General features: G+C 49.8%; 4 protein-coding genes and 1 long non-coding RNA gene across 9 annotated transcripts in view; 2 read left to right on the forward strand and 3 right to left on the reverse strand.

Moving 5' to 3' along the window:
- Positions 1-20,457, forward strand: part of LOC116836046 (uncharacterized) — a 441,820-nt gene extending 421,363 nt beyond the window's left edge. The window contains 3 exon segments of the mRNA XM_075070367.1: positions 14,879-14,995; positions 15,350-17,005; positions 17,008-20,457. Of these exon segments, the coding sequence (XP_074926468.1) occupies positions 14,879-14,995; positions 15,350-17,005; positions 17,008-17,123 (1,889 nt within the window). The 3' untranslated portion in view covers positions 17,124-20,457.
- Positions 1-23,033, reverse strand: part of LOC116836047 (uncharacterized) — a 445,785-nt gene that overhangs the window by 385,810 nt on the left and 36,942 nt on the right.
- LOC116824745 (uncharacterized) overlaps positions 1-23,033 on the forward strand; it is an 864,335-nt gene that overhangs the window by 277,154 nt on the left and 564,148 nt on the right. Inside the window, exons 1-2 of one of the 5 annotated variants that reach the window (XM_075070358.1) lie at positions 1,532-1,726; positions 5,478-5,604. The exons of 2 other annotated variants lie outside the window; for them this stretch is intronic. In XM_075070358.1, the coding sequence (XP_074926459.1) occupies positions 1,646-1,726; positions 5,478-5,604 (208 nt within the window). In that variant the 5' untranslated portion in view covers positions 1,532-1,645. Of the gene's footprint in view, positions 1-1,531; positions 1,727-5,477; positions 5,605-23,033 lie in introns of those variants that run through there. 2 more of the 5 variants (XM_075070359.1, XM_075070357.1) reach the window with 2 other exon arrangements.
- The window catches only part of LOC142047424 (uncharacterized), a 147,389-nt gene that overhangs the window by 67,438 nt on the left and 56,918 nt on the right, over positions 1-23,033 (reverse strand).
- On the reverse strand, positions 13,952-15,604 carry LOC142047441 (uncharacterized). Its single transcript, XR_012656708.1, has 3 exons — positions 15,553-15,604; positions 14,850-14,987; positions 13,952-14,489 (listed from the first exon to the last, which is right to left on the reverse strand). It is a non-coding gene; the product is annotated as an uncharacterized LOC142047441 (long non-coding RNA).

Consider the following 23,033-nt stretch of genomic DNA (forward strand, 5'->3'; position numbering starts at 1 on the left):
CCCCCTCATTCTTCTCTTCTGCAGACTAAATAATCCCAGTTCCCTCAGCCTCTCCTCATAACTCATGTGCTCCAGCCCCCTAATCATTTTTGTTGCCCTCCGCTGGACTCTCTTCAATTTGTCCACATCCTCTCTAGTGTGGGGGGGACGGGCAAACATGGAGGCAATAGTCCACATGTGGCCTCACCAGTGCTGAACAGAGGGGAATAATTGTGTCTCTTGATCTGCTGGCAGTGCTCCTAGTAATGCAGTCCAATATGCCGTTAGCCTTCTTGGCAACAAGGGCCCGCTGCTGACTCATAGCCAGTTTCTCGTCCACTGTAACCCCCAGGTCCTTTTCTGCAGAACTACCACCTAGCCAGTCGGTCCCCAGCCTGTGTCAGTGCCTGGGATTCTTCCATCCTAAGTGCAGGACTCTGCACTTGTCATTGTTGAACCTCATCAGGTTTCTTTTGGCCCAATCCTCCAGTTAGGGTCACGCTGGACCCTATCTCTACCCTCCAGTGTATCTACCTCTCCCCCCAGCTTAGTGTTATCTGTGAACTTGCTGAGGGTGCAATTCATCCCATCATCCAGATCGTTAATGAAGATGTTGAACAAAACCGGCTGCAGGACCGACCCCTGGAGTCGGAGTCACTGCAAGGAAAGACGGAGTGACTCCAGATGAACAATTGTCCCTGTGGGGACGCGGTTTCATTAGCTGCTCTTACCACAGAGTTCTGGTTGTTGCTAAAAGAGGGTAGGCGGCTCAGACTGTCTGCTCAGGATATGGAGATTCAGCTTCCTGGGTCAGAGGCTGCAGCCTGTGTTGTGATCTGGGAGACCAGGCTTAGCAGCTGCTGTTCCCCTAGTGGGGTTCTGTGCTGGGAAGTGACCTTTATTAAAGCTTTCTCTGTACCTGGCCAAGGGGAGGACTTTCTCCAGCTGGCACTAGCCCCCTAGGGCAGCCCTAGGCTCTGTTAAGAGTAAACTTTTAGCCGGAGACTGCAGGTAAGTGAGAGAGACCTTGGAGAAAGTGCTGAGGACTGTGCAGACTCACTTTCATGCCAAATAGGCAGAGAAGCGAGGAGAAGCTATTAGCAATTGCCAGGAGAAAAGCCAAGCATGGGATTGCAAAGAACCCAGCAATGGGGCTTTCCCAGCGAGGGGGCAGGGGGACAGGACAGGGGAAAGAGACTCAAAGTGGCAGTGGGAGAAATGAGTGCGAAGAGAGATTTCGAGATCTCTGATCTGCCCAGACATATGTATTGCAGCATCCCTGGGCAGCGTCACTTTGCTGTGGACAAGATGAGGATCAGAGAGAGGAAAAGCTAGTTCCTGACTCCAAATCCCTCCTGCTGGGATGTGGCTGGCGTGGGGTCAGTGTACGAAGGAATCCTCCACAGTGACTCCTTTGGTCCTGCTCTTTTCTAGCCTTGTGTTCAGAGACTTTGTTACTGGGGGGACTTAAAAATATTTCTGTGGGCTTAGTCTGGCAGGAGGAGCCAGGTCTGCACTGCAATAAAGCGATCGAGCATTTTCCCAGCATAGCAGAATCTGGGGTATCTGTCTGTAGGGAAAGGGCTGGGGGAATCGTGTTGTGAAATGAACTAAAGTCTGTTCTGAAACCTTCACATCTGCCCTTCTCGCCCTGCCAGGCTGCAGAATGACGTCTGTGTCTCCCTCCAGCTCATCCCAGCCTCCTGTGGGACAGGGAAGGGAAATGGCTGCAGAGGAGCCAGTTCAGGTAGGGATTATTGGGGGGTTCATAGAATCATAGAATATCAGGGTTGGAAGGGACCTCAGGGGTATCTAGTCGAACCCCCTGCTCAAAGCAGGGCTAATCCCTGACTAAATCATCCCAGCCAGGGCTTTGTCAAGTCTGACCTGAAAAACCTCTAAGGAAGGAGATTCCACCATCTCCCTAGGGAACCCATTCCAGTGCTTCACCGCCCTCCTAGTGAAATAGTGTTTGCTAATATCCACCCTAGATCTCCCCCACTGCAACCTGAGACCGTTACTCCTTGTTGCTGGTGGGTTCCTGCTGGATATGAGAGACAGCAAATTAAGGTTTCTTCAGTCTGGTTTGGAGGTTGGAGCGGGGCAGAAATACACAGGGTGGAGGAAGGGAGGAGGCCAGGGGGTGGCAGACCTGCTGGGATCTGTTTAATGGGTGGCTTAGATTCTAGGAACAGATTGTAGTGGTGGTGTAATCGTCCCTCCCTGTCTGGGTCGGAGGGAGGCCGCAGCACCTGCCTCGTTTCAGGGGAATTAGCAGTCCAGGTGTCAGTGTCATGACCCCAGTCAATATCTGGGTTGTGATCCTCAGGCAGGAGCAGGGCCCCCCAGGAATCTGTCGGCTCTGGGCTTAGATTCCAGGAACAGACTGTAGTGGTGGTTTATCCTTCCTGTGGGTCAGAGGGAGGCCGCACTGCCTCACTACATCCTAGGGATCACTGCTTAGACTCAGGGCAGTTAGCAGTCCAGGTGAAAACCCCAGGCAGGAGCAGGGCCACCCAGGAGTCTGTCAGCTCTGGGCCCTTGGGCAGGGGCAGAGCAGACAACGGTTTAGGGGCCCAGACCTCAGGCACAGCGTGGCACCAACAATCGAAGGCTCCATTGCTGAGGCAGGGCAGAGTGGTGAACGGTCTAGTGTCCTAGCTGTGGCAGGCGATAGGTGAACATTGGCCCTGTGGCCTGCGGTGGGGAGGCTGCCATCCTAAGGGTGGGGTGAAGGGGGACTCCACCGGGTCCCAGCCCAGGGCCCAGCAGTAGTGGCATGGTCCATCCTCGGGGATTCCACCTGCAATGCAGCGCCACTTTTGAAATACAAATCCTAGACTCCTAGGACTGGAAGGGACCTCGAGCGGTCATCTCGTGCAGTCCCCAGCACTCATGGCAGGACTAAGTATTATCTAGACCATCCCTGACAGGGGTTTGTCCAACCTGCTTTAAAACATCCCCAATGACAGAGATTCCACAACCTCCCTGGGCAACTTATTCTTCTCTTCTCCAGACTAAACAAACCCAGTCTTTTCAGTCTTCCCTCATAGGTCGTGTTCTCTAGACCTTTCTTCATTTTTGTTACTCCTCTCTGGGCTTTTTCCAATTTGTCCACGTTTCTGGAAATGTGGCGCCCAGTTATAGGTAGGTGTGTCATACCTACCTATAACTCACAATGCAAAGGTGATACAATCATAGAAATAAGATTCATACTTGGCAAATCATAACGTTTCCACTGACACCATACACAGAATATCCGACATGATTCATTCATCTTGGTATTTATAAAAATGTAAAGTGTCTGACATATTCCATACAGCGTCACAATGCTGACTGCGTTTCAGGCTGCACTACAGCCCGTCTGGGGTTGGCTGCCTCTGGGCCACTTCCTCACTTCTCCTCAGGGTGTACCTGGATCAGCAGCGGTCCTCCATCTCCTCGGGACAGGTAGCCAACGGCAGCTCCCCCGGTTCCTCCAGGAGGAGGACGTCTCTCCCTCACTGTCTAGCTCCCACTGAGCGAGGGGCTCTGCCTTTTATACTTCCTGTCCCATCTATCCGCTTCTGGTGAGAAGGGCGAGTCGGGTGTGGCTTTGCCCACCTGGGTAGAGAGGGTGGTTCTTCCCCTTCTGTGTCAGGGGGAGGCCACTTCTTCTCACTACAGTGGCTGCGTACAGAGCTGTGAGCACAGGTGTGTACCTGGTGTGGTTCACCCCCAACGCCTGTTCATTTTGTGTTGTGAGAGAGCCCCTGACACGACTATCTGGAATGCACCAGGTTGCAGCCCCTATTCCAGCTCCTCCAGAACATCCTTTTGAAATTCTAGCTGCGCCTTTCCACACATCTTTTCCTGTACTCGGCCCCATGAAGTTGCAAGACCTCCTCGTCAGCCTCCTCCTGGCGCTGGCCAAAGTGGCCATCTACAATACCAGGAGGATGCTGGAAGAGGAGGTCCCTCTTTCTGTTCTTTTCTTGTCTCACTTATTCGGGCAGAGTTTCTCAGGGTGGCATCCACTGGCTCCTTAGACAGCTTTGAGGAGCAGTGGGTGCTGTCTGGGATTGTCTGCCTCATGTCCCTGCCTGTTCCCAATGGATCCCCAATTTTGAACCTATGACCCCTACTCCTGGCCCTGTTATTTCTTAGTTGTTCCCTGTATTCTCTTGGGTCCCGGTCCAGTGGCTCCTCCCACAAGGCTGGAATTCCCAGAATTCAGTAAGGTCTCATTACACAGACCTATGAGGTTTGGAGGTAGAAATGCCCAAATTTTGTGGAACAAGAAACAACCCACCTAGATGGAGCTGGGAAAACTGACCAGATACTCCCAGTGCTGGAGCCTGAACTGACTCATCAGTGACTGCTGTGAGATGTGAAGGGGGGACCCACCAGTCAGACTTAGGGGAGGTGCCCCTCCCTCATACCCAGCTCCTCAGAATAAGGAGAGTCTCGAATCCTGCTGGGGGCTCCATCTCCTGTATCAGTCGGTTGCTAATCCCTGGCGAGCCCTCGTGGTCAAGGATGATCTTCCACAGGGTTTATTTTTCGAGGGTCCTTCAGTGGTTGAGGAGTCCGATCCTTGAGCCACAGGCTCATTGGCAGACACTGCAGGTGGTGGTGGAAGACACGCCTGGGCCACGATTGCTGCGTGACCGTCGTCTTTCCTTTTCTGGCGTCTTTCTGCATCCAGGGCAAGGCGATTTTCCTCCACAGGGACATTCCCTCTCTGACAAGCCTTCACCAGTTATCCCAGCCCTGGGCTGCTGTCTCCCAGTGTGTGGTGTCAATGTCCCATTTCTTGCTGTTTATCTTGAGGGGGTCTTTAAAGTGTTTCTTTTGGCCACCCCGTTTCCGTTCTCCTTCGTTGAGTTGGGCGTACAGCAGTTCTGGTAAGCTACATCGGCCATGCACACCCAGTGCCTGCTCCACCTCAGCTGGTGCTGGATACCAGGGGCCTCAGCACTGAGGATGTTGGCCTCTGTGAGGACACTGACGTTAGTGCAGCGATCCTCCCACTTTATGTTGAGGATCTTCCTAAGAAAGTGCTGGTGCTGGTGTTCTGGGTTTTTCAGGTGTTTTCTGTAGGTCACACATCTCACAGCCAGAGAGGGGAGTTGAGATTAGCACTGCTTTATCCACTAAACACCTAGTGTGTGTTCTGGTGATGATTGTTGAACGCCTGGGGGGACAGTCTGCCAAAGGCAAGGCTGGCACAGCGGATTCTGTGCTGAATCTTGACATCTGTGTCTGCCCTCTGTGAGAGAGGGCTGCCAAGACAGGCCAAGTCTGTGGTTAGATGCTGTGATGAATGTGCTGGGAGAGACAGGCTCTCTCTTCGTCCCCCCACCCTGGTGTTTTCTGGATGGTCTGAATGTGATGGGGTAAGACTCTGTTCATGGAAAGCCATCCAGAGCTTCCATTTGATTGGCTCCTCTCCCCCAGGAATAGTGGGGCTGTGAGTGGGGCAGCAGGTACTGAGTGTTGGACTCTCGCTCTTTCAGGGGCCGGTGACTTTCGAGGAGCTGGCTGTGTATTTCACCAGGGAAGAGTGGGCTCTGCTGGACCCCGCTCAGAGAGCCCTCTACAGGGATGTCATGCAGGAGAACTACGAGATGGTGGTCTTGCTGGGTAAGGATTCCCGTTCCCATAGTTATTACAAGGGGAAATGAGCAGTTAATGTTCATCACCCCCATGCTGCAACCTCTCCTCTGCCCTGTTTCAGCGTCACCCCACATGCCAGTGACACACACACCAGCCCTCTGCCCTCCCCTGCTACACAACACTGTGGGAACAGAGCCCAGGACCAGTACAGCACAGTGGTCACCAACTGGTCGATCGCAATCTCTGGTGGTGCAGTGGGGCTGCCGCTAAGGCAGGTTCCCTGCCTGCCTAGGCCCCACGCTGCTCCTGGACATGACCAGCATGGCCCGGGGCTGGAGGAGGCAGGGAGTAGGAGTCTGTCTCTGTGCGCTGCCCCTCTCTGCAAGCACCTCCCCTGCAGCTCCCATTGGCCGCAGCTCCCATTGGCCACAGCTCCCTGTTCCGGGCCAATGGGAGCTGCAGGGGAGGTGTTTGCAGAGAGGGGCAGCACACAGAGCCACTTGCCCCCTATCCCTGCCCCCCAGGGGCTGGAGGGGCACGTTAGCCCCTTCCAGGAACAGCATGGGGCCAGGGTAGGCAGGGAGCCTGCCTTAGGGCAGCCAAGCTGCGCTACCAACCAGGAGCCGCTGGATGTAAATGATGCCTGGCAGGAGGCCACACACCAACCTCCAGCCCTGAGCCCCCTCTCGGAGCCAGCAACCCCCCTTGAGCTCCCGACCAGAGCTAGCACCCCGAACACCCTCCTGCATCCCAGCCCTGAGCCCCCTCTCAGAGCCTGTATCCCAGGTCCCAGCCCTGATCCTCCTGCAGCCAGCACCCCAAACCCCGTCCTGCATCCTAGCCCTGAGCCCCCTCCTGGAGCCAGCACCTCATACCCCCTCCTGCACCCCAACCCCCGGCCCTGAGCCTCTTCCCAGAGCTAGCACCCTGTACCCGGTCCACCACCACAAACCCCCTCCAGCACCCCAACCCCCAGCCCTGAGCCTCTTCCCAGAGCCAGCATCCCAAACCCCCTCCTGTACTCCAAGCCCTGATTCTCCTCTTTTAGCCAGCATCCCAACCCCCCTTCTGCACCCTACCCCCCTCCCAGAGCCAGCATCCCATACACCTTCTTGCACCCCCAAGCCCCAGCCTTGATCCCCCTCCCAGAGCCAGCACCCTGTACCCCTTCCTGCACCCCAACACTCTGCCCCATCCTGGAGCCCCCTCCTGCACCCAAACTCTCTCCGAGACCTTGTATTCCTAAACCCCCTGCCTCAGGCTCAGCCCAGAGCCGCCTTCCACACTGAAAACCCCTTGGCCCCAGCCCAGAGCCCGCACCATCTCCCGAACCCAACCCCCTGCTCCAACTGCCTGGTGAGAGTGAGTGAATGAGTGAGGGTGGGGGAGAGCAAGCGACGGGGGGAGTGGACAGACTTTGGGGAAGGGCCAGGGCCTCGGGGGAACAGGCAGAGTACATCCTGGGTTGCCCTTAAATTCAAAAAGTGAACTTGGACGTAAAAAGGTTGGAGACCTCTGACTTAGCACAATGTCAGAGATCTCCTGTTTGCTAAGGTAAAACTAGGGTTTGGGTCCTGGGTAATCAGCAGAGGCTTCCTACCCATGGACTTCACTCAAACGCTGATCCTACTCCACACAAACCAGCTCCAGCTTGTAAACTGATCCCACTCCCCTATCCTCACGGTGAGGATTCCTTCTGAGTCATTGCCTTCGCGTGCCTCTCACTGAGCCCTGGAGACCAGTAGTGTGTATCGCATCAGAGCGCTGTAAATCCTCCGCGCAAGAACCCCCCGTTGTGCACCTTCACTGACACAGCCAACAACACTGAGCACTGAAACGGGGCAGACTCGGTCCCTCAGGGGTCACATGCACCTCTCTGCAGACCACAGTCACAGCTCTGCCAGACTGCTCCAACTGCTCCCTCCACCATCCGGTTACAGCGACAGCTGACCCAGTGCACACAGCTGGGGGGCGTGCGGATAAATGCTGGGATTCCTGTCTGTGAACACAACACAGTCAATGACACGTTCTTCGTCCTTCCTCGTATCTGTTATAGACTCTTAGAATTCTAAAGCCAGAAGGGATGATTTGGTCATCTAAGCTGATCTCCTGTATCACCCAGATTGTAGAATTTCTTCCAGTTACTGCTGTACTGAGCTGGACACCTTGTGTTTGACTAAATCATTTTCAGAAAGGCCTCCAGCCTTGATGTGAAGCCCTGAACAGATGGGGAATAGCCCAGTCCCTGGGGTAGTTTGTTAATCTTTGTACCACCCTTAGAGAACCATTCCTAAAGGCTCTTACCAGCTGCAGGGATGGGAGCAGAGTTAAGGTGGCAATGCAGGGAAAACGTGTACATTTCCTGTTCATTTTCTGGTTTGCAGAGGTTTAAGTTTAACCACCGTCCATATGGTGAAAAGCAGGAGACAACCCTGGGCACCCTGAGCTCTGCAGTAAAATAGTTTCTGGGCATTTAGTTTGCTTCATGTTTTGTAGTGGACGTTTTGCCACTATAACTGTGTCCACACTCACCTTTTTGCCAGTATAGCTCTGTGTGTGTGAAAGATTGTTGGGGGGGAGAGGTGTGTGATTTTTTCACAGCTCTTAACAACAGAGCTATCTTGGCTCTGAGTGTGTGTGTGTGTGCGTGTGTGTGCAGCGTGTGCATGTGTGTTTGCGGGGGGGAGGGGGCATAGGCACCAACCCCATGGGTGCTCCAGGGCTGGAATACCCACAGAAAAAAATTAGTAAATTAGTGGATGTTCAGCATGCACCGGTGGCCCCGCCGATCAGCGCCTCCTGGCCACTGCAGATCGGCTGTTCAGCGGCAGGCAGGAGATGCCATGGGGGAGGGCCGGGGCGAGGGCGGGGCATGCTCAAGGGAGGGAGTGGAACGGGATGGGAAGAGAAGGATGGAGGTGGGAAGAGGCAGGGTGGGGACAGGAAGGGGTGGGGTGGGAAGAGGTGGGGCCTTGGGAGAAGGAGTGGAGTGGGGGGAGGGCTTGGGGCGTAGTGGGGGTCAAGCACCTGCAGGGAAATGAGAAAGTCGACATCTGTGGTGTGGGGTAGGGGTGCTTTTTCACAGTCCTAAACAACAGAGTTATCCTGGCAAAACTTTCAAGACAAGACTAGGTCAGAGTCTGCATGTGGATTTTACAGCACTTGAAAATATTCTCAGCAGGTAAGTGATATAGACACTGAAACTGCTAAGCCCTCTGAGGCCATGTCTACACTACAAAGTTAAGTCGACATTAGTAAGTCGACAGCAAGACTCCAAATTAAGCAAAGTGATCATCTGTGTCCACACCATGCTCGTTGTGTTGGCGGAGTGTGTCCTCGCTAGCATCACTTGCATTGATGCACGGAGCACTGCGCTATGGGTAGTCATCCCACAGTGCAAGTAGGCGAATGGAATTTTGGGTAGGGCTTGAAATGCCTCATGGGACCAAAACGTTGGCGTGGGTGTTGTAATGGGAACATAGCTTTAGCCTCCTGCAATGCACTTTCCTCTCTCCCTCCCTCCCTGGTATCAACAGCAAACAAACCACGGTTTTTTCGTGCCTTCAGCAGTGTCCTCCTCATTCTTGCCCGAAGTAGTCCAGACTCCTGGGAGGTAATTAACAGGAAATTAAAATTCAAAAGTTTCTGGGGCTTTAATCGGAGTGGCTGCTTGCTGTGTACCTGGCTGACGTGCTCCAGAGCGGTCACAGCGCGGCACTGTGGGACCATCTCCTGGAGGCCAGTTCATTCAAACTACACAACGCTATGTCTACACCACCGGTCCCCAACCTTTTTGGCTGGCGGGCGCCAGCTGAAGGACCACTGCAGCGGTGGAGCATCTGCCGAAATGCTGCCGAATTTCGGTGGCATTTCGGCGATGATGCCGCTTGCTGTTGACAAGCGACGTCATCGAGAGGCGTCCCCACCAAAATTCGGGAGCAACACCTCTCGATGACATCACTTGTCGATGGCAAGCGGCGTCAGCGAGAGGCGTCCCCACCGAAATGCTGCTGAAATTCGGCAGCATTTCGGCGGGTGCTCTCCTGGGGGCCAGGACGCGGGCACGTTAAGATGGCCCTGTGGGCGCCATGGCTCCCATGGGCACCGCACTGGGGACCACTGGTCTACACTATCCCCATGTCCACCCGTGGATGTTGAATCAAGTGCTGCGCCTTTCTCGGAGGTGGAGTACAGAAGTTGGGTTTGCAGGCGACTTAGATCTGAGGAAGGGACTCGGTCGTATAGACACATACATTATTAGATCAAATTAATGGCTTTCGTCGACCTAAGTTTGTCGTGTAGACCAGGCATGAGTGTCTCCCTGGGAAATCCTGTCCCTGTTCCACTGAACGCTCACAATACTCACAGATTCACAGCTATACCAGTCTCCCAGTTACGTTTCCAATCACTGCTCCAAGCCTCTGATTAACATATATCTCTTACGTGCTGGTGTGGACATAAGCTGTATTGGAAGCTGTTGTCAGTCAGGGTGTGAAAAAAACACACCAACATAAGTTTCGCCGACAGAAGCACCCGTGTGGACAGCACTATGTTGGTGGGAAACGCTCGTTGGGGGTTGAACGATGTCGATGGGAGAGCTATCTCCTGTTGGCATAGAGCAGCTAGATGGGAGACTTTCAGGTGATGCAGCTGTGACGCTATACAGTCTATAGTGGACGGTGTTGGCCCTGCTAGTGAAGGCAGGGGACTGGACTCAATGACTTTTCAAGGTCCCATCCAGTTCTAGGAGATAGTTATATCACCATATTTAAAAAAAAACCAGTAGAGTTAGACTAAGATGTGATTAGAGTGAAAACAAATAAAGGTTTATTTAATAAACTAGTGATTCAAGTGATAAGACGTAGAAGTATTGGGGAAAAATAGTTGCACACAAAGTACAATCAGAGCCCTCTGTCTGGATCCTAGATGTACAGAACTGGAGCCTTTCATATGTTCTCCATGCTCACGCAAAGTCCTTCCAGCGTTTCACAGCCAGACTGGGCTGAGATCTTCTGTTCGTGAGACAAATCACACTGCCAGTTGCCTCCAGGCTGGAGGATGCAGGGTGCACCTCTGTACAGCCAAATGTACCTCACTCAGAAACAGGATCCAGCTGTTTATTATTTTGTGTAAATTGCCTCTCTTGAAGATTTCACAATCTTTTCATTAGCATTTGGCTCAGCGTACAAACTGCGGCACCTCCCCAATCTGTCTGTCCCCATCTGTCTCTTGTCTCATTCTTAGATTGTCAGCTAATCTAAGGGGCAGGGACTGTGTGTTTGTTCTGTGTCTGTAGAACGTCCGGCACAAGGGGACGATGGTCAGTGGCTGGGAATATGAGGATTACGGTAACAGAAATAATAAATACCAATCCTTGGGAGGGACGGTGTTGGGCAGCGGGGAGTAGCCAGTCAGTGGTATGTTGGTGGGGGGTAGGCTTAAGGTAAAGAGTTCCTGTGAGCTGGGATGTCTGGCAGCAGGGGGAAGGAGATATATCATGGAGTAGGTCCTGTAGGGAGTTGTGATGCAAGGAAGAGCTGGATGAAATGGGAAGGAGCTGGTTTCAGCGGGCCTGACCCATTCAGTATACCCAACTCACTAATGTCCTAAACTGCAGTAGAACGTCAGAGTCATGAACACATGGGGAATAGGGGTTGTTCATAACTCTGAACAAAACATGGTTCTTCTTTCAAATGTTTACAACTGAACATTGACTTAATACAGCTTTGAAACTTTATTATGCCGAGCTAAAATGCTGCTTTTAACCATCTTAATTTAAATGAAACTAGCAGAGAAACACTTTCCTTTTCGTGCAAATCTTTTTTTAAAACCTCTCCTTTATTTTTTTAGTAGTTTATGTTTAACACAATACAGTAATATATTTGCCTTTTTTAGTTATTATTGTTTTGGCAGGGTGTGTGTGTGTCTTTGCTGCTGCCTGATTGTGTTCTTCCAGTTCCAAATGACGTGTCGTTGACCAGTCAGTTCATAACTCTCATGTTCATAACTCTGACGTTCTGCTGTATTTAAACGATGTCATGGAAGGCTATGGCTGCACTACAGATGCTCTAAGCCGACGGCAGAGAGCTCTCCCATTAATTTAATTACTCCAGGCCCTGGGAGCAGCAGTAGCTACGTCAGTGGGAAAAGATCTCCCACTGGCATTGCATTGTCCACATCTGCACTTAGGTCTGTGGAACTTCTGTTGCTCTGGGAGGCGGTTTATTCACATCCCTCAGTGCCATAATGTACACCAATGTGTGTACACAGCCTAAGGTATTAATAGAAAGCTAATGACATAATGTTCGTTAATATTATTGCATAGTGTATGTCGGGAGGACAAATGCAGAAGTACAGACATATTGGGAATGCTGCTGTTCTTAAAGCATGGCTGCCAGCCAGGGCTGAAGTTACCCCATCCTACACAAAGGCAGGTGGTTCTTCTACCTGGAAGGCATTTTAAAGGCACATTAAGAGACGATGGGAATGCAATTTACATAAAAGAAACCATCAAACTACTCAGAGGTAACCACTCAGCATCAGGTAGGGGAGGATATCGTAGGAACAGATCAAATTGTATTTTAACAAACACGAGCAGGGGAAGAAACCAGCATGGAACTTCCTTCATCACTAGACTCCACACTGACTTCCTCACAGCTTGGATGAACGTTACTTTGGAGGGGAACCTTCCAAAAACTCCCTTTCAGTGGTTCATTGAACTATACAAAAGAGAGGCAGAGAACCCCAAGTTATCTTTTATTTAAAAGGACAAAGGAGCCAAGCTGATTTGACTTTGTGAGAAATACTGAGCAAGGGAGTGGTCAGCCCTCTTGCCGGAAAGTAGTGTGGTAAGATTCTTCACTTTCACTTGCCTATACCAATTTCTAACTCTCTCCTTTACACATTACACCGATGCTTTACTTACTAAAATTGTTTCTCTTAATCTAGACAAATCCAGTGCTGGCATTGAATTCAGCTGATAGCTAACTCCAGCTAAGTGATGAGTTGTCATTTGTCTCTTTTGAGGAGCAAAGAAGCCGCCTTATTCTTCTGAATGATCCAGGAGAAAGTAGCCATTGCAGAGCACATGGTTTTGGGAAAATTCAGGGAGTGGGTGTGTTACTATCTCTGACAGGTATATATCAGACGGCTAGAATCCAGAATGTGCTTGGGGGTAACGAGGCTGCTGGAGTCAGAGCAGCTGGTCGAGGGTTATTTATCTCAAAGACGCTTGAATACTGGCTGGGTTCATCCAGACACGGGAGCTACAGCAGAACATTTCAAATCACCCAGGATTACAGACGACACAACTCCTCACTGGTCTGGATTTCACCCCAGGATGTGAAAATGGCCTAGGTTGGTAGTGAAACGTCTGGAGATGTGGAGAGTCCTGCTTCTCCATTGCCATGTGCAAACGCCACAATCTGTCTTCTCTGCAGGCTTCTTGGATTTTGGGGTCCATCATTCCTGAAGTCACATGGCCTGATCCTTATTTTTCACATTCTGCTTTTCCAGATGAATGTGTCTTGCTCCTGAATTATAGCGGCTAATTTCCCAGTGTTGTCCACATCCAGGGATGTTCCTACTCCCTTCCATTATGTTGGACTCACTAGATTCCCTAATGCCGCAATATGTGCTTTCCTGATCTCAAATGTTGCTGAGATCTTCCCCTTTCTGTTCCTTACTGCACAGAACCCCACCAGCCCATGCTGACTGTTCCCAGATTCCCCAGGACTCTCGCATTGTCTCTGGACCTCTCTGTCAGCAAGAAGCAGAGCCCGGGAGACTTGCCTTCTGTCTGGAGTCTTCACTTTCTGAGACACAGATTTACCTTCTCTGTTGCTTAGGAGCCTGTTTGGATAATGTCAGACACTCTTTATCAGAGTAAAGTCTGAGCAGTTGAATAGATGTGTTCCCAACCTGAGATAAGAACATAAGAATGGCCACACTGGGTTAGACCAATGGTCCATCTAGCCCAGTATCCTGTCTACTGACAGTGGCCAATGCCAGGTGCCGCAGAGGGAGTGAACCTAACAGGTAACCATCAAGTGATCCATCCCCTGCCGCCCATTCCCAGCTTCCGGGAAACAGAGGCTAGAGACTCCACCCCTGCCCATCCTGGCTGATAGCCATTTTATACTGCTTTTTATCCTGCTTTGCTGTGGGAACAGCCACTCCTGGCCAGTTAACACACTGTCTGCAGCACGTAACTCGCTCTCAGCCGCACAGTGTTGAGTGCTGCTAGTCAACCACTCATGAATTATACCGCAGGAGAACACCTGGCGCACTCTAGCATGTTACTAATGCAAGGCCATACCAAGTCTTGTCACTTCATCAGTGGGAAATGAATGCACCAGGCTTGTTATCCCAAGTGGAGTTTCTCACACACTTTAATCCAAACACGCGAGTTATATGAAACAATGAAACAACTTCATTAACTACAAAAAGAAAAGATTGTAGGTGACTACAAGTAATGAGGCATAAACGTCAGACCTGGTTACAAAAGAAATAAAAGATAAAACACTAACTTTTAACTTAAGCTAAAAGAGATTCACAGCAAATGTCTTTCGCTCATTATATGCTGTGACAAACTGGGTTTCCTTTCAGCCAGGACCCTGCCTCCCCAATTTCAATTCTTCAGGAGTTGTTGTGATGAGCAGAGAGAAAAGGGGAGAGAAAGTCTCAAGCATTTTCCCCACTTCTTATTATTATTCAGTCCTTTGTGCTAGAAACATCAGTTTTCAGCTGAGTCATGGTGACGGGCTGTCTGTCATGGATCTGAGCGTCAAGCCATCCCTGTGATGGAATGTAAATTTCTTGTTCACACCTTCCCCCTGCTGGACAATGGCCATTTAACCAGCTGATAGCTTTGCTGTCTCTGAGGAACTGGTCTCTGGCTGTTCTGCAGAATTCTAGCATTTTTTAAAAACATCATACAGTCAGATCTCATATGTTTGCATACACAGTGTTGCTACACATATTTTAACAGGACAATAAAGTTCAGCATATATTCAGTCTCCAAATTATGCCTGACAAGGCATACTTTGTACAAAATATATCATAATTTTGCAAAACAGTGAATACAGGGTTACAGACTGTCACAGTGTCTGTCTGTGTCTTTTCCCAGCATATATGTGAGTAGGTCAATCCCTCAGAAGCAGAGTGTTTTGCACCTTTCAGAACCTGGGCAGGAGGCCCTGGGATTTCACTGGTTCACTAAGCACCAAGTTAAGTTAGTAATTCTTTTTTATTACAATGTCTTAGGAATTCACCTGATCTCATTTGTTTTCTTTAATCTGAGCAGGGTTTCCAGTTTCAAAACCTGATGTGATCTCCCAGCTGGAACGAGGGGAAGAGCCGTGGGTCCCAGACCTTCAGGGTGCAGGGGAAAGAGAGATCCTGAGACATCCCTGCACAGGTGAGGAAACATTAAACTAACTCAGAATCCGTAAGTGCCTGATGGAAAAATCTCGGATACCCTACAAAGACCTCGGGAGCTCTCTGAGTTCAGGAGGAATCCCCAGCAGGTGGTGTATCCTCAGGGCATATATAGCTTATGGCTTCCTACAGATCCTAACTGACACCTGTCAGTAACTTTCCTTCCCACTGATCATTTGGAATTAATAGGAAGGCAGAATTGATCCCCTCCTCTCTCCCCTTTTGGGGAAGAGTTAGGGGAATTCAGTTCCTGGTTTTTGACAACTCTCCAGCACTTAGTTTGGTTTGCTCTTCCGTTGTCCACTCCTGTTTGAGGCTTCTCTCTCTATTGCAATAGGTGACGCGATGGTGAGTGAGAATGAGGAGCAGAAGTCTCAGCAGGAAAATGCTGCACAAGTTGCACCACATGGAATATCGAAAGTAACCAAAGGGAGCATGTCGAGCAATCATGAGCAGGGAAAAGTCTGTGAGATTCAGCACAGACCAGCAAGAGAGCAGGGAGACCAGCCAGGGGAGAAATTTAATAAAATTATTTACTGTCAGGGAACTCACAAGGACCTCAAAGAAACCACAACCCAGCAGAGAATCCTGATAGGAAAGAGGGAAAAAAAATACACTGAGTGTTGGAAAAACTCCATTGGCGGCTCAGCCCTTATTAAACATCAGAGAATTCACGCAGGTGCGAAACCCGATGAATGGTGTGAGCATGGGAAAAGCTTCACTGAGAGCTCAGAACTTACTGCACATCAGACAGTCCGCACAGGGGAGAGGCCCTATGGATGCAGTGAGTGTGGGAAAACCTTCACGCTCAGCTCAGCCCTTTCTCGACATCAGAGAATCCACACCGGGGAGAGGCCCTTTGAATGCTCTGAGTGTGCAAAAACCTTCATTCACAGCTCACACCTCAAGACACATCAGAGAATTCACACAGGAGAGAGACCCTATGAATGCTCTGAGTGTGCAAAAACCTTCACACGCTGCTCACACCTCAAGACACATCAGAGAATTCACACTGGAGAGAGACCCTATGAATGCTCTGAGTGTGGGAAGACCTTCCTTTCCAGCTCAAGCCTTATTAAACATCAGCAAATCCACACAGGGGAGAGGCCTTATGAATGTGGTGAGTGTGGGAAAACCTTCACTCACCGCTCACACCTCAAGACACATCAGAGAATTCACACCGGAGAGAGACCCTATGAATGCTCTGAGTGTGGGAAAACCTTCCTTTCCAGCTCAAGCCTTATTAAACATCAGATAATCCACACCGGGGAGAGACCATATGAGTGCGATGAGTGTGCGAAAACCTTCAGTCACCGCTCATATCTCAAGACACATCAGAGAATTCACACGGGAGAGAGACCCTATGAATGCCGTGAGTGCGGGAAAAGCTTCACTACCTGCTCAAACATCATTACGCATCAGAGAATCCACACCGGGGAGAGGCCCTATGGATGCTCTGAGTGCGGGAAAACCTTCAGTTGCAGCTTCCACCTCACTCGACATCAGAGAATTCACACTGGGGAGAGGCCCTATGAATGCTCTGAGTGTGGGAAAACCTTCACTCACCGCTCATACCTCGCTAGACATCAGAGAACGCACACAGGAGAGAGACCCTATAACTGCAGTGAGTGTGGGAAAAGCTTCAGTTGCCGCTCACACCTCATTAGACATCAGAGGCTTCACACAGGAGAGAGACCCTATGAATGCAGCGAGTGCGGGAAAAGCTTCGTTGAGAGCTCATCTCTTATTAGACATCAGGGGATCCACACGGGAGAGAGACCATATGAATGCTGTGAGTGCGGGAAAAGCTTCGTTGAGAGCTCATCTCTTATTAGACATCAGGGGATCCACACGGGAGAGAGACCATATGAATGCTGTGAGTGCGGGAAAAGCTTCGTTGAGAGCTCAAATGTTGCTCGACATCAGCTAATCCACACACGTGAGAAACCCTATAAATGCAGTGAGTGCGGGAACAGCTTCAATGAAAGCTCAGCCTATTCAGACATCAGAGAGCCCACAAGGGGGAGTGGCCCTGTGAATTTTGTGAGTGTAGGGAAAGCTTCACTTGGATAATCTCCAAGGGAGCTAAACACCATCAAAACCTCTAGGGCCATCCCAACATTTGTTCTTTACCACTTTGGCTAATTCCCACACAGTAACATTTAAAGCTGTTTGAACCATTTGCATCAGTGTTATCTCTCAGCTTGTCTGGGCGAGTTGCCCGTTTTTGTCATTTGCAGCTCACCCTTTTCTGGGGTGGACCCGATTGTCATTTCCATCCACTCCATTGTCCCATGAGTAAGGGGAGTTTGTCTCTCCTTCTGCGAAACAAGAAGCATCACATTTATACTGTTCCTCTTATTGTACAGCTGTTTTTAGAGTCAGCAGTGATAGATTGTATCGTTCTCAGTTGTTCTATCATTGCTCTGGAGTGTGCTCAATGGCATTTGAGTACCTTTTCGTCAGTTACAATGTATTTAAATATAATGAGAAGCAGAGGCAGGAAAAAATTGTCATTTCAGCCTCTCTGCCACTGGGAGGAGATGTGGTGGCTCAGCAGTTTCTTCCTTCCCTGTCTCTCCAGAACTGTGTCCTCCTGTCTGAGCCATGCAGAGTTTATCTCCATCACATTCTGTCGCTCCACTTCTTTGTGTCATGTGATGCGGTGTTCTCAGTTGTCTGTGCTTGAAGATGATGCTTTGTTTAATCCTAAATCAGTGTCACTATGACTGGAGATGAAAGTGTCAAAGACGTGGAAGGGGAATTCAAATGGATCCCAAACATAGTGTGTGATTTTTGGAGTTTGAATTCCAGTTTCCATCTATTGGCAAAGCCACTTGGGGTGTTTTTCTCCCATGATGAGGAAGTTAAGAATTGCTAAAACTTTTGTAAGTGATGTAATTCAGTAATGAGACAGTGCTGAGTGAAGCAGGTTTGAATGGATCAGAGGAGACTGTGATGGGAGAATCTGCTGTCCTAATTCTGATTCATCAGATGTAACCGGCTCTGGAATTTCACTTGACTCCTTCATTTTCAGGTAGTCTACCTTGTCATGAGGTGGGTGTGACACTATGCCCCATATTCTTCATAGAAATATTGTTATAGTTATAGCATATCTGAGATGTATTTTTTGAAAGGTGGGTCATGTGGGGTATTACTGGAAACGTTATGATTTATTGAATGTGATTGTCCTGTGTATGCATGTATCCTTTTTGTATCTAAAGTTAGGAATATTGACTACACATCTGTGCTAGAAAAGTGCTTGCACCTGGGGAATGCCCACCAGACAGAATGCAATCAGTCTGGATCGGCCATTAGGGAGAACAATTGGTCTTTGAAGATGCTAATCTCCCACCTTTCTGAGAAGCTTTTCTGGGATGACACAAACAACGTCTGCCTCATGGCTGCTTTGACACGGCGGGGTCGTGTGATCACATCACGTGGTACTGGACTCCATGATAGAATACCAGTATTTTTTCCACGGGGGGTGGGGGAGAACCACACTCAAAAGTAAAGGGTTCCCACCATATGCAAAACCTATTTACGGCTGGGGAGTGGCTTAATCAGTGTTCATTCTTCACTGAATCCTCGCCCAGGGTGACTGCTGGAAGCATCTAAGAAACAAAGACCCGGGGGCAGGGGGGAGAAGGACTGAGCCCAGGCTTGGGAAGGTGTCTAGCCTGCGAAAGGAATACCTGGAGTTTTAAGGTGCGAGCAAGAGTAGTTTGCCTTCAAGAAACTCTGCAATCTGCCTAAAGCAACGTTTAGGGTGAGAAATTCCTGCTTATAACCAGTTTCTTTAGTATTAAGCTTAGCTTGTGTGTGTGTTTCTTTTGTTGGGTAATCTGCTTTGATCTGTTTGCTAATCCTTATAATCACTGCAAATCTATCGTTTGTAGTTAATAACCTTGTTTTTGTTTACTCTAAAACCAGTTAGTGGAATTCATAGCTGTGTGTGTGTATAAACAGCTGTGCATATGTCCCTCCACATTGAGGGAAGGATCAAATTTCATGGGCTTTCACTGTACAGGGCAAGACAACAGGATTTTGGGTTTGCACTCCAGAGAGGGGTGTGCACTTGAGTATCCAGGCAGTTCCTTAGCCGAAGCCTTCCGATGCAGAGCTGATTTCAGTGTCTTTCTGCGGCTGGGTGTGTCCCTTCCTGTGTGTGCTGGAGGAGGCTTGGCCTGGCTCAACAGGACAGCATAAGGGAGCCCAGGCTGGTGGAAAAGGTGGGTTCAGTATATCCGGTGGCACCTCAGAGTGTGGGGCACCCGTCTCTTTCCTGAAGGCTGTTTGGTCGCCCGGTCGGATATTATTTTAGTTTGACAGGATGTAACTCCGATTTATTGGTGACTTCGAGACAAATGACCGTTTTGCTAAAGTCATTGTTGCTTTAGCTTTGCTTTGCTTTTTCCCCCCATCCCTCCACGACGGGGTGGAGAAAGTTCAAGTGCAGTTTTGTCAACAAGCGCGAGCTCTCCAATTTACTGGCCAGGCTAACAAAGAAAGAGCAGTGATTAAAGTCTCCATTGGGACATGGTGAACAGCAGCAGAACCCCAACTAACGGGAGGAAGTGCAGATGATCACAGTTCAATTGTTTAAGTCAGTATTGACTCAAATGCTCTGAGGAGGGAATTCCACCCTAAGTGATTTTGAACTAGGCAAAATGCCATGTATTTGGTTCCCAACGCATGTGTAACCCAGGCCTTACGGAAGATCTCTCCTAGCTAATCCTGTGGTATGGGAGATGCTGCCCTTTATGATGCAGACATTGAAGAAATAAGTGGGTTTTTTGTTGTTAAATTTATCCTTTGTAGCTGCTACAAATATGTATCAGATGAAATAGTTTAAGAAAAATGGCTATTTTTTTAATAGAAACTCCAGCTCAGGTAACAGAGATTCTGATCCAGTCCTGTATTGCGTTCCTAGCCTGGACCTGTGCAAACGAACTAAAGAAACAATGGGCAAGTTTTGGGAAGCCGTTCCTCACTTACGTACTGAGATTTTGAGTGGTTTGGTAAAAGGTTCTGTGTCAGAGAACTGTAAATGTACTCTGGCCAAGGATTTGGAAAGAAGGGGGGTAGAAATATTACACACCCAGTTCTTAGTTTTCACCCCAGTAAAGGAAACTTAAGGTGACCAATGGCTCAAGAAAAACACAACAAAAATGAAGACAACTTTCCAATATAATTCAGGTGGTGGCATAATTTGTCTCTTACTCTTTAACCCACAACTTCACCTTTAATTTCCTTTCCATTGGTGTAGCCTGCAGGGCTGGCCTGCTGGCAGCTTTATGATATCCTGCCTTTATTTACTGCTTTGCTCTTCGTTTTATTATATTTTTGTGTTGGATTATTCTGTTTGGCTGTAATGTGAGGATCCCACTGGCCTGTATCTTGTATCATTAGCTCAAGTAAATGAGCATAAATTTGGTTTGTGACCTCTGGCATAGATAAATGGCCTTGTAGTTACCCTTTTGGATTTTGCGGAACTGAACATGTCTACCTAAGACATTTGGGACTTAGCAGTAACCACAAGGTAACAGGAAGAACATGGATGTAACGACCAGAAACTGGTTTGAGCAGCAGGTTTCCAGAATGATCTCGTTGGCATTAACAGGTATGACTGTGCTAGCCTACAGGATAAGTGCTCCCCGATATTATGGGGGTAAGGTCATTAGATTTAGGCACAGGTTGGGCACTGGCATGAATACTCAGGAGAGTGCTCAGACCCAAACCACCACGCGGAAGCAGCTCTCACTGGCTTTTTCCAGCTCTTGGCTTTTTCATCATCTTTATTTTTCAAGGGCTTGTCTCTACTTACCGGTGAATCGACTCTGTGGCAACTGCTCCACCGGGGGTCGATTTAGGAGGTGTTCACTAGACCCACTAAAACAACCGCCAGTCGCTCTCTCGTCGACTCTGGTACTGCACCGGAACGAGAAGCATAAGGTAAGTCAATTGGAGAGTTTCTCCCATCAAACCAGCGTGGTGTAGACACCGCAATAGGTTGACCTAAGGTACATCGACTCCAGTTACATTATTCACATAGCTGGAGTCACGTAACTTAGGTTGACTTAATCCTGTATTGAGGAACTGATCTTAGTCTCTTAGCTGGTAACTCAGCCACTCAGCATTTCACCCTTCAGCTCCATTATTCACCATCAATGTCGAGCGTTGAGGAACCTGGACCACTGGACTCATTTGGCATTGCCAGAGACGAGGCTGGACCTGTCTCTTACCACTGGGTCCCCAAGGAGAGTGTGAGGATGCTAATTTAGGAAACTTTTAAACAATAGTACCACATGTACCCCCAGAACTATATTATTTTGGGATCTTCTGCCATGTGTGTCGGTGGAAGGGGTCTCGCATGTGAGAATATTTGCATCATGAGAAAAAACACCTCTTGTATTTTCACACTTAATCCTTCACAAGAGGAGGCAGCAGAGGAGAAATGATGCAAATGCGTAAACCACAACAGAAAATCTAAGGCCTGGTCTACACTACAATCCTATATTGGTATAAGACATTGCTCAGGGTTTGAAAAATTCACACCCCTGAGCCACGGTTATACCGACCTAACCCCCTGCAATGGGATCCCCGGGGTAAAAACTGGCACTGTGGGACCGCTGTGCCTCCTTCACTCCTGCCTGGATTGTCTCTCACAATGCTATGCCAGTGACAAGCAGCAAATCTCAGCCAGTCCTGTGTCCACTCAGCCATTGGCACATGGATCCCCGCACCCAGCTAAATTGCATGAATGTTCCCTGGGTCACTCATGGAAAATACGGAGAGGCACCAGCCAATCACCCCAGAAACATACCGTCTTACACTGCTCAAGCCTCCCTTGGACAGTGCAAGCTCATTAATCAATTTGCCACTTCTTCCAAGGGACATGGACATGCACCTGCCTTTGTAACCTGGGGAGAGATTCCCCAAGCACTTCAACCAAAACCACGCTGGTTTAGGTAAAATGTAAAACAGATTTATTAACTACAGACAGATTTGAAGTGACTATAAGTAACAGGCATAGAGACCAAAGTTAATTACCTAAGAAATGAAAATTAGAAACAGAGTCTAAATTTGAACTTTAACAGACTTAGCAAGATTTGACTCAAACAGTCTCTCACCCTAACAGACGTCACAGGCAGCTCACAGTTCTCAGTACTCGGACTGAACTCCCTTCCAGCCTGGGACCAAGCTCCCTAGTTCAAAGTCTTTGTCCTCCAGACAATCTTCCAGGTGTTGAGAGGGGATGGGCGGGGGAAGAGGCCAAGTGATAATGTCATTTTCCCTTTTTATGCTTTCTTCTAGCTGCTAGAAAGATCCTTGCTGTGACACTGGTTAGGCCAGGGGTCGGCAACCTGCGGCCCATGAGCCAATTTTTAATGGCACGCTGCTGCCTGCCGGGGTCCTGGCCCCACTCAGCCCCCCTGCCCACTCTTCGGGGGGCGGGAGGCAGAAGCTTGGTCCTGCCAGCAGCCAAGCCCACCCCTTCCCCGCTTCTTACCCCCAGCGTGGGGCTTTCCTGCCCCCCCTCCTCCTCCTTCGCTGCGCCACTCAGCTAATGGCCCTTGCGAAGGGAGGGGGCCCCGAGTTGCAGTGCGCTCGCCGCTCCAGGGAGGAGGCAGAGAAGAGGTGGGGACAGATGGGGCCCTGGGGAAAGCGGTGGAATCGGGCATATCCCCTCCAGCCCCCTGCTGTGAGCTGCTCGTGGCAGGGGGCTGGGAGAACCTCCATAAGCCGAGCACCCCAGCCTTCTGCCCTGACCCTTGCACCCCCCCACATACCCAGCCCTGTCCTGACCCCTGAAACCCCCCCCCACACCCAGCCCTGACCCTCCTGACCCCTGAAACCCCCCCACACCCAGCCCTGACCCCTGCACCCCCCGTTCTGACTCCTGCACCCCCACACATACCCATCCACACCCTGAGCACCAAACAGGAACTCCTGCACTCCCGGTCTGGGGTCCCAGCTGCCGACCCTTTGCCAGCCAGGGTCCCGCAGGCCCTGCT

Source organism: Chelonoidis abingdonii, chromosome 11 (genome assembly GCF_003597395.2).
Source record: "Chelonoidis abingdonii isolate Lonesome George chromosome 11, CheloAbing_2.0, whole genome shotgun sequence".
Taxonomy (NCBI): Eukaryota; Metazoa; Chordata; order Testudines; family Testudinidae; genus Chelonoidis; species Chelonoidis abingdonii.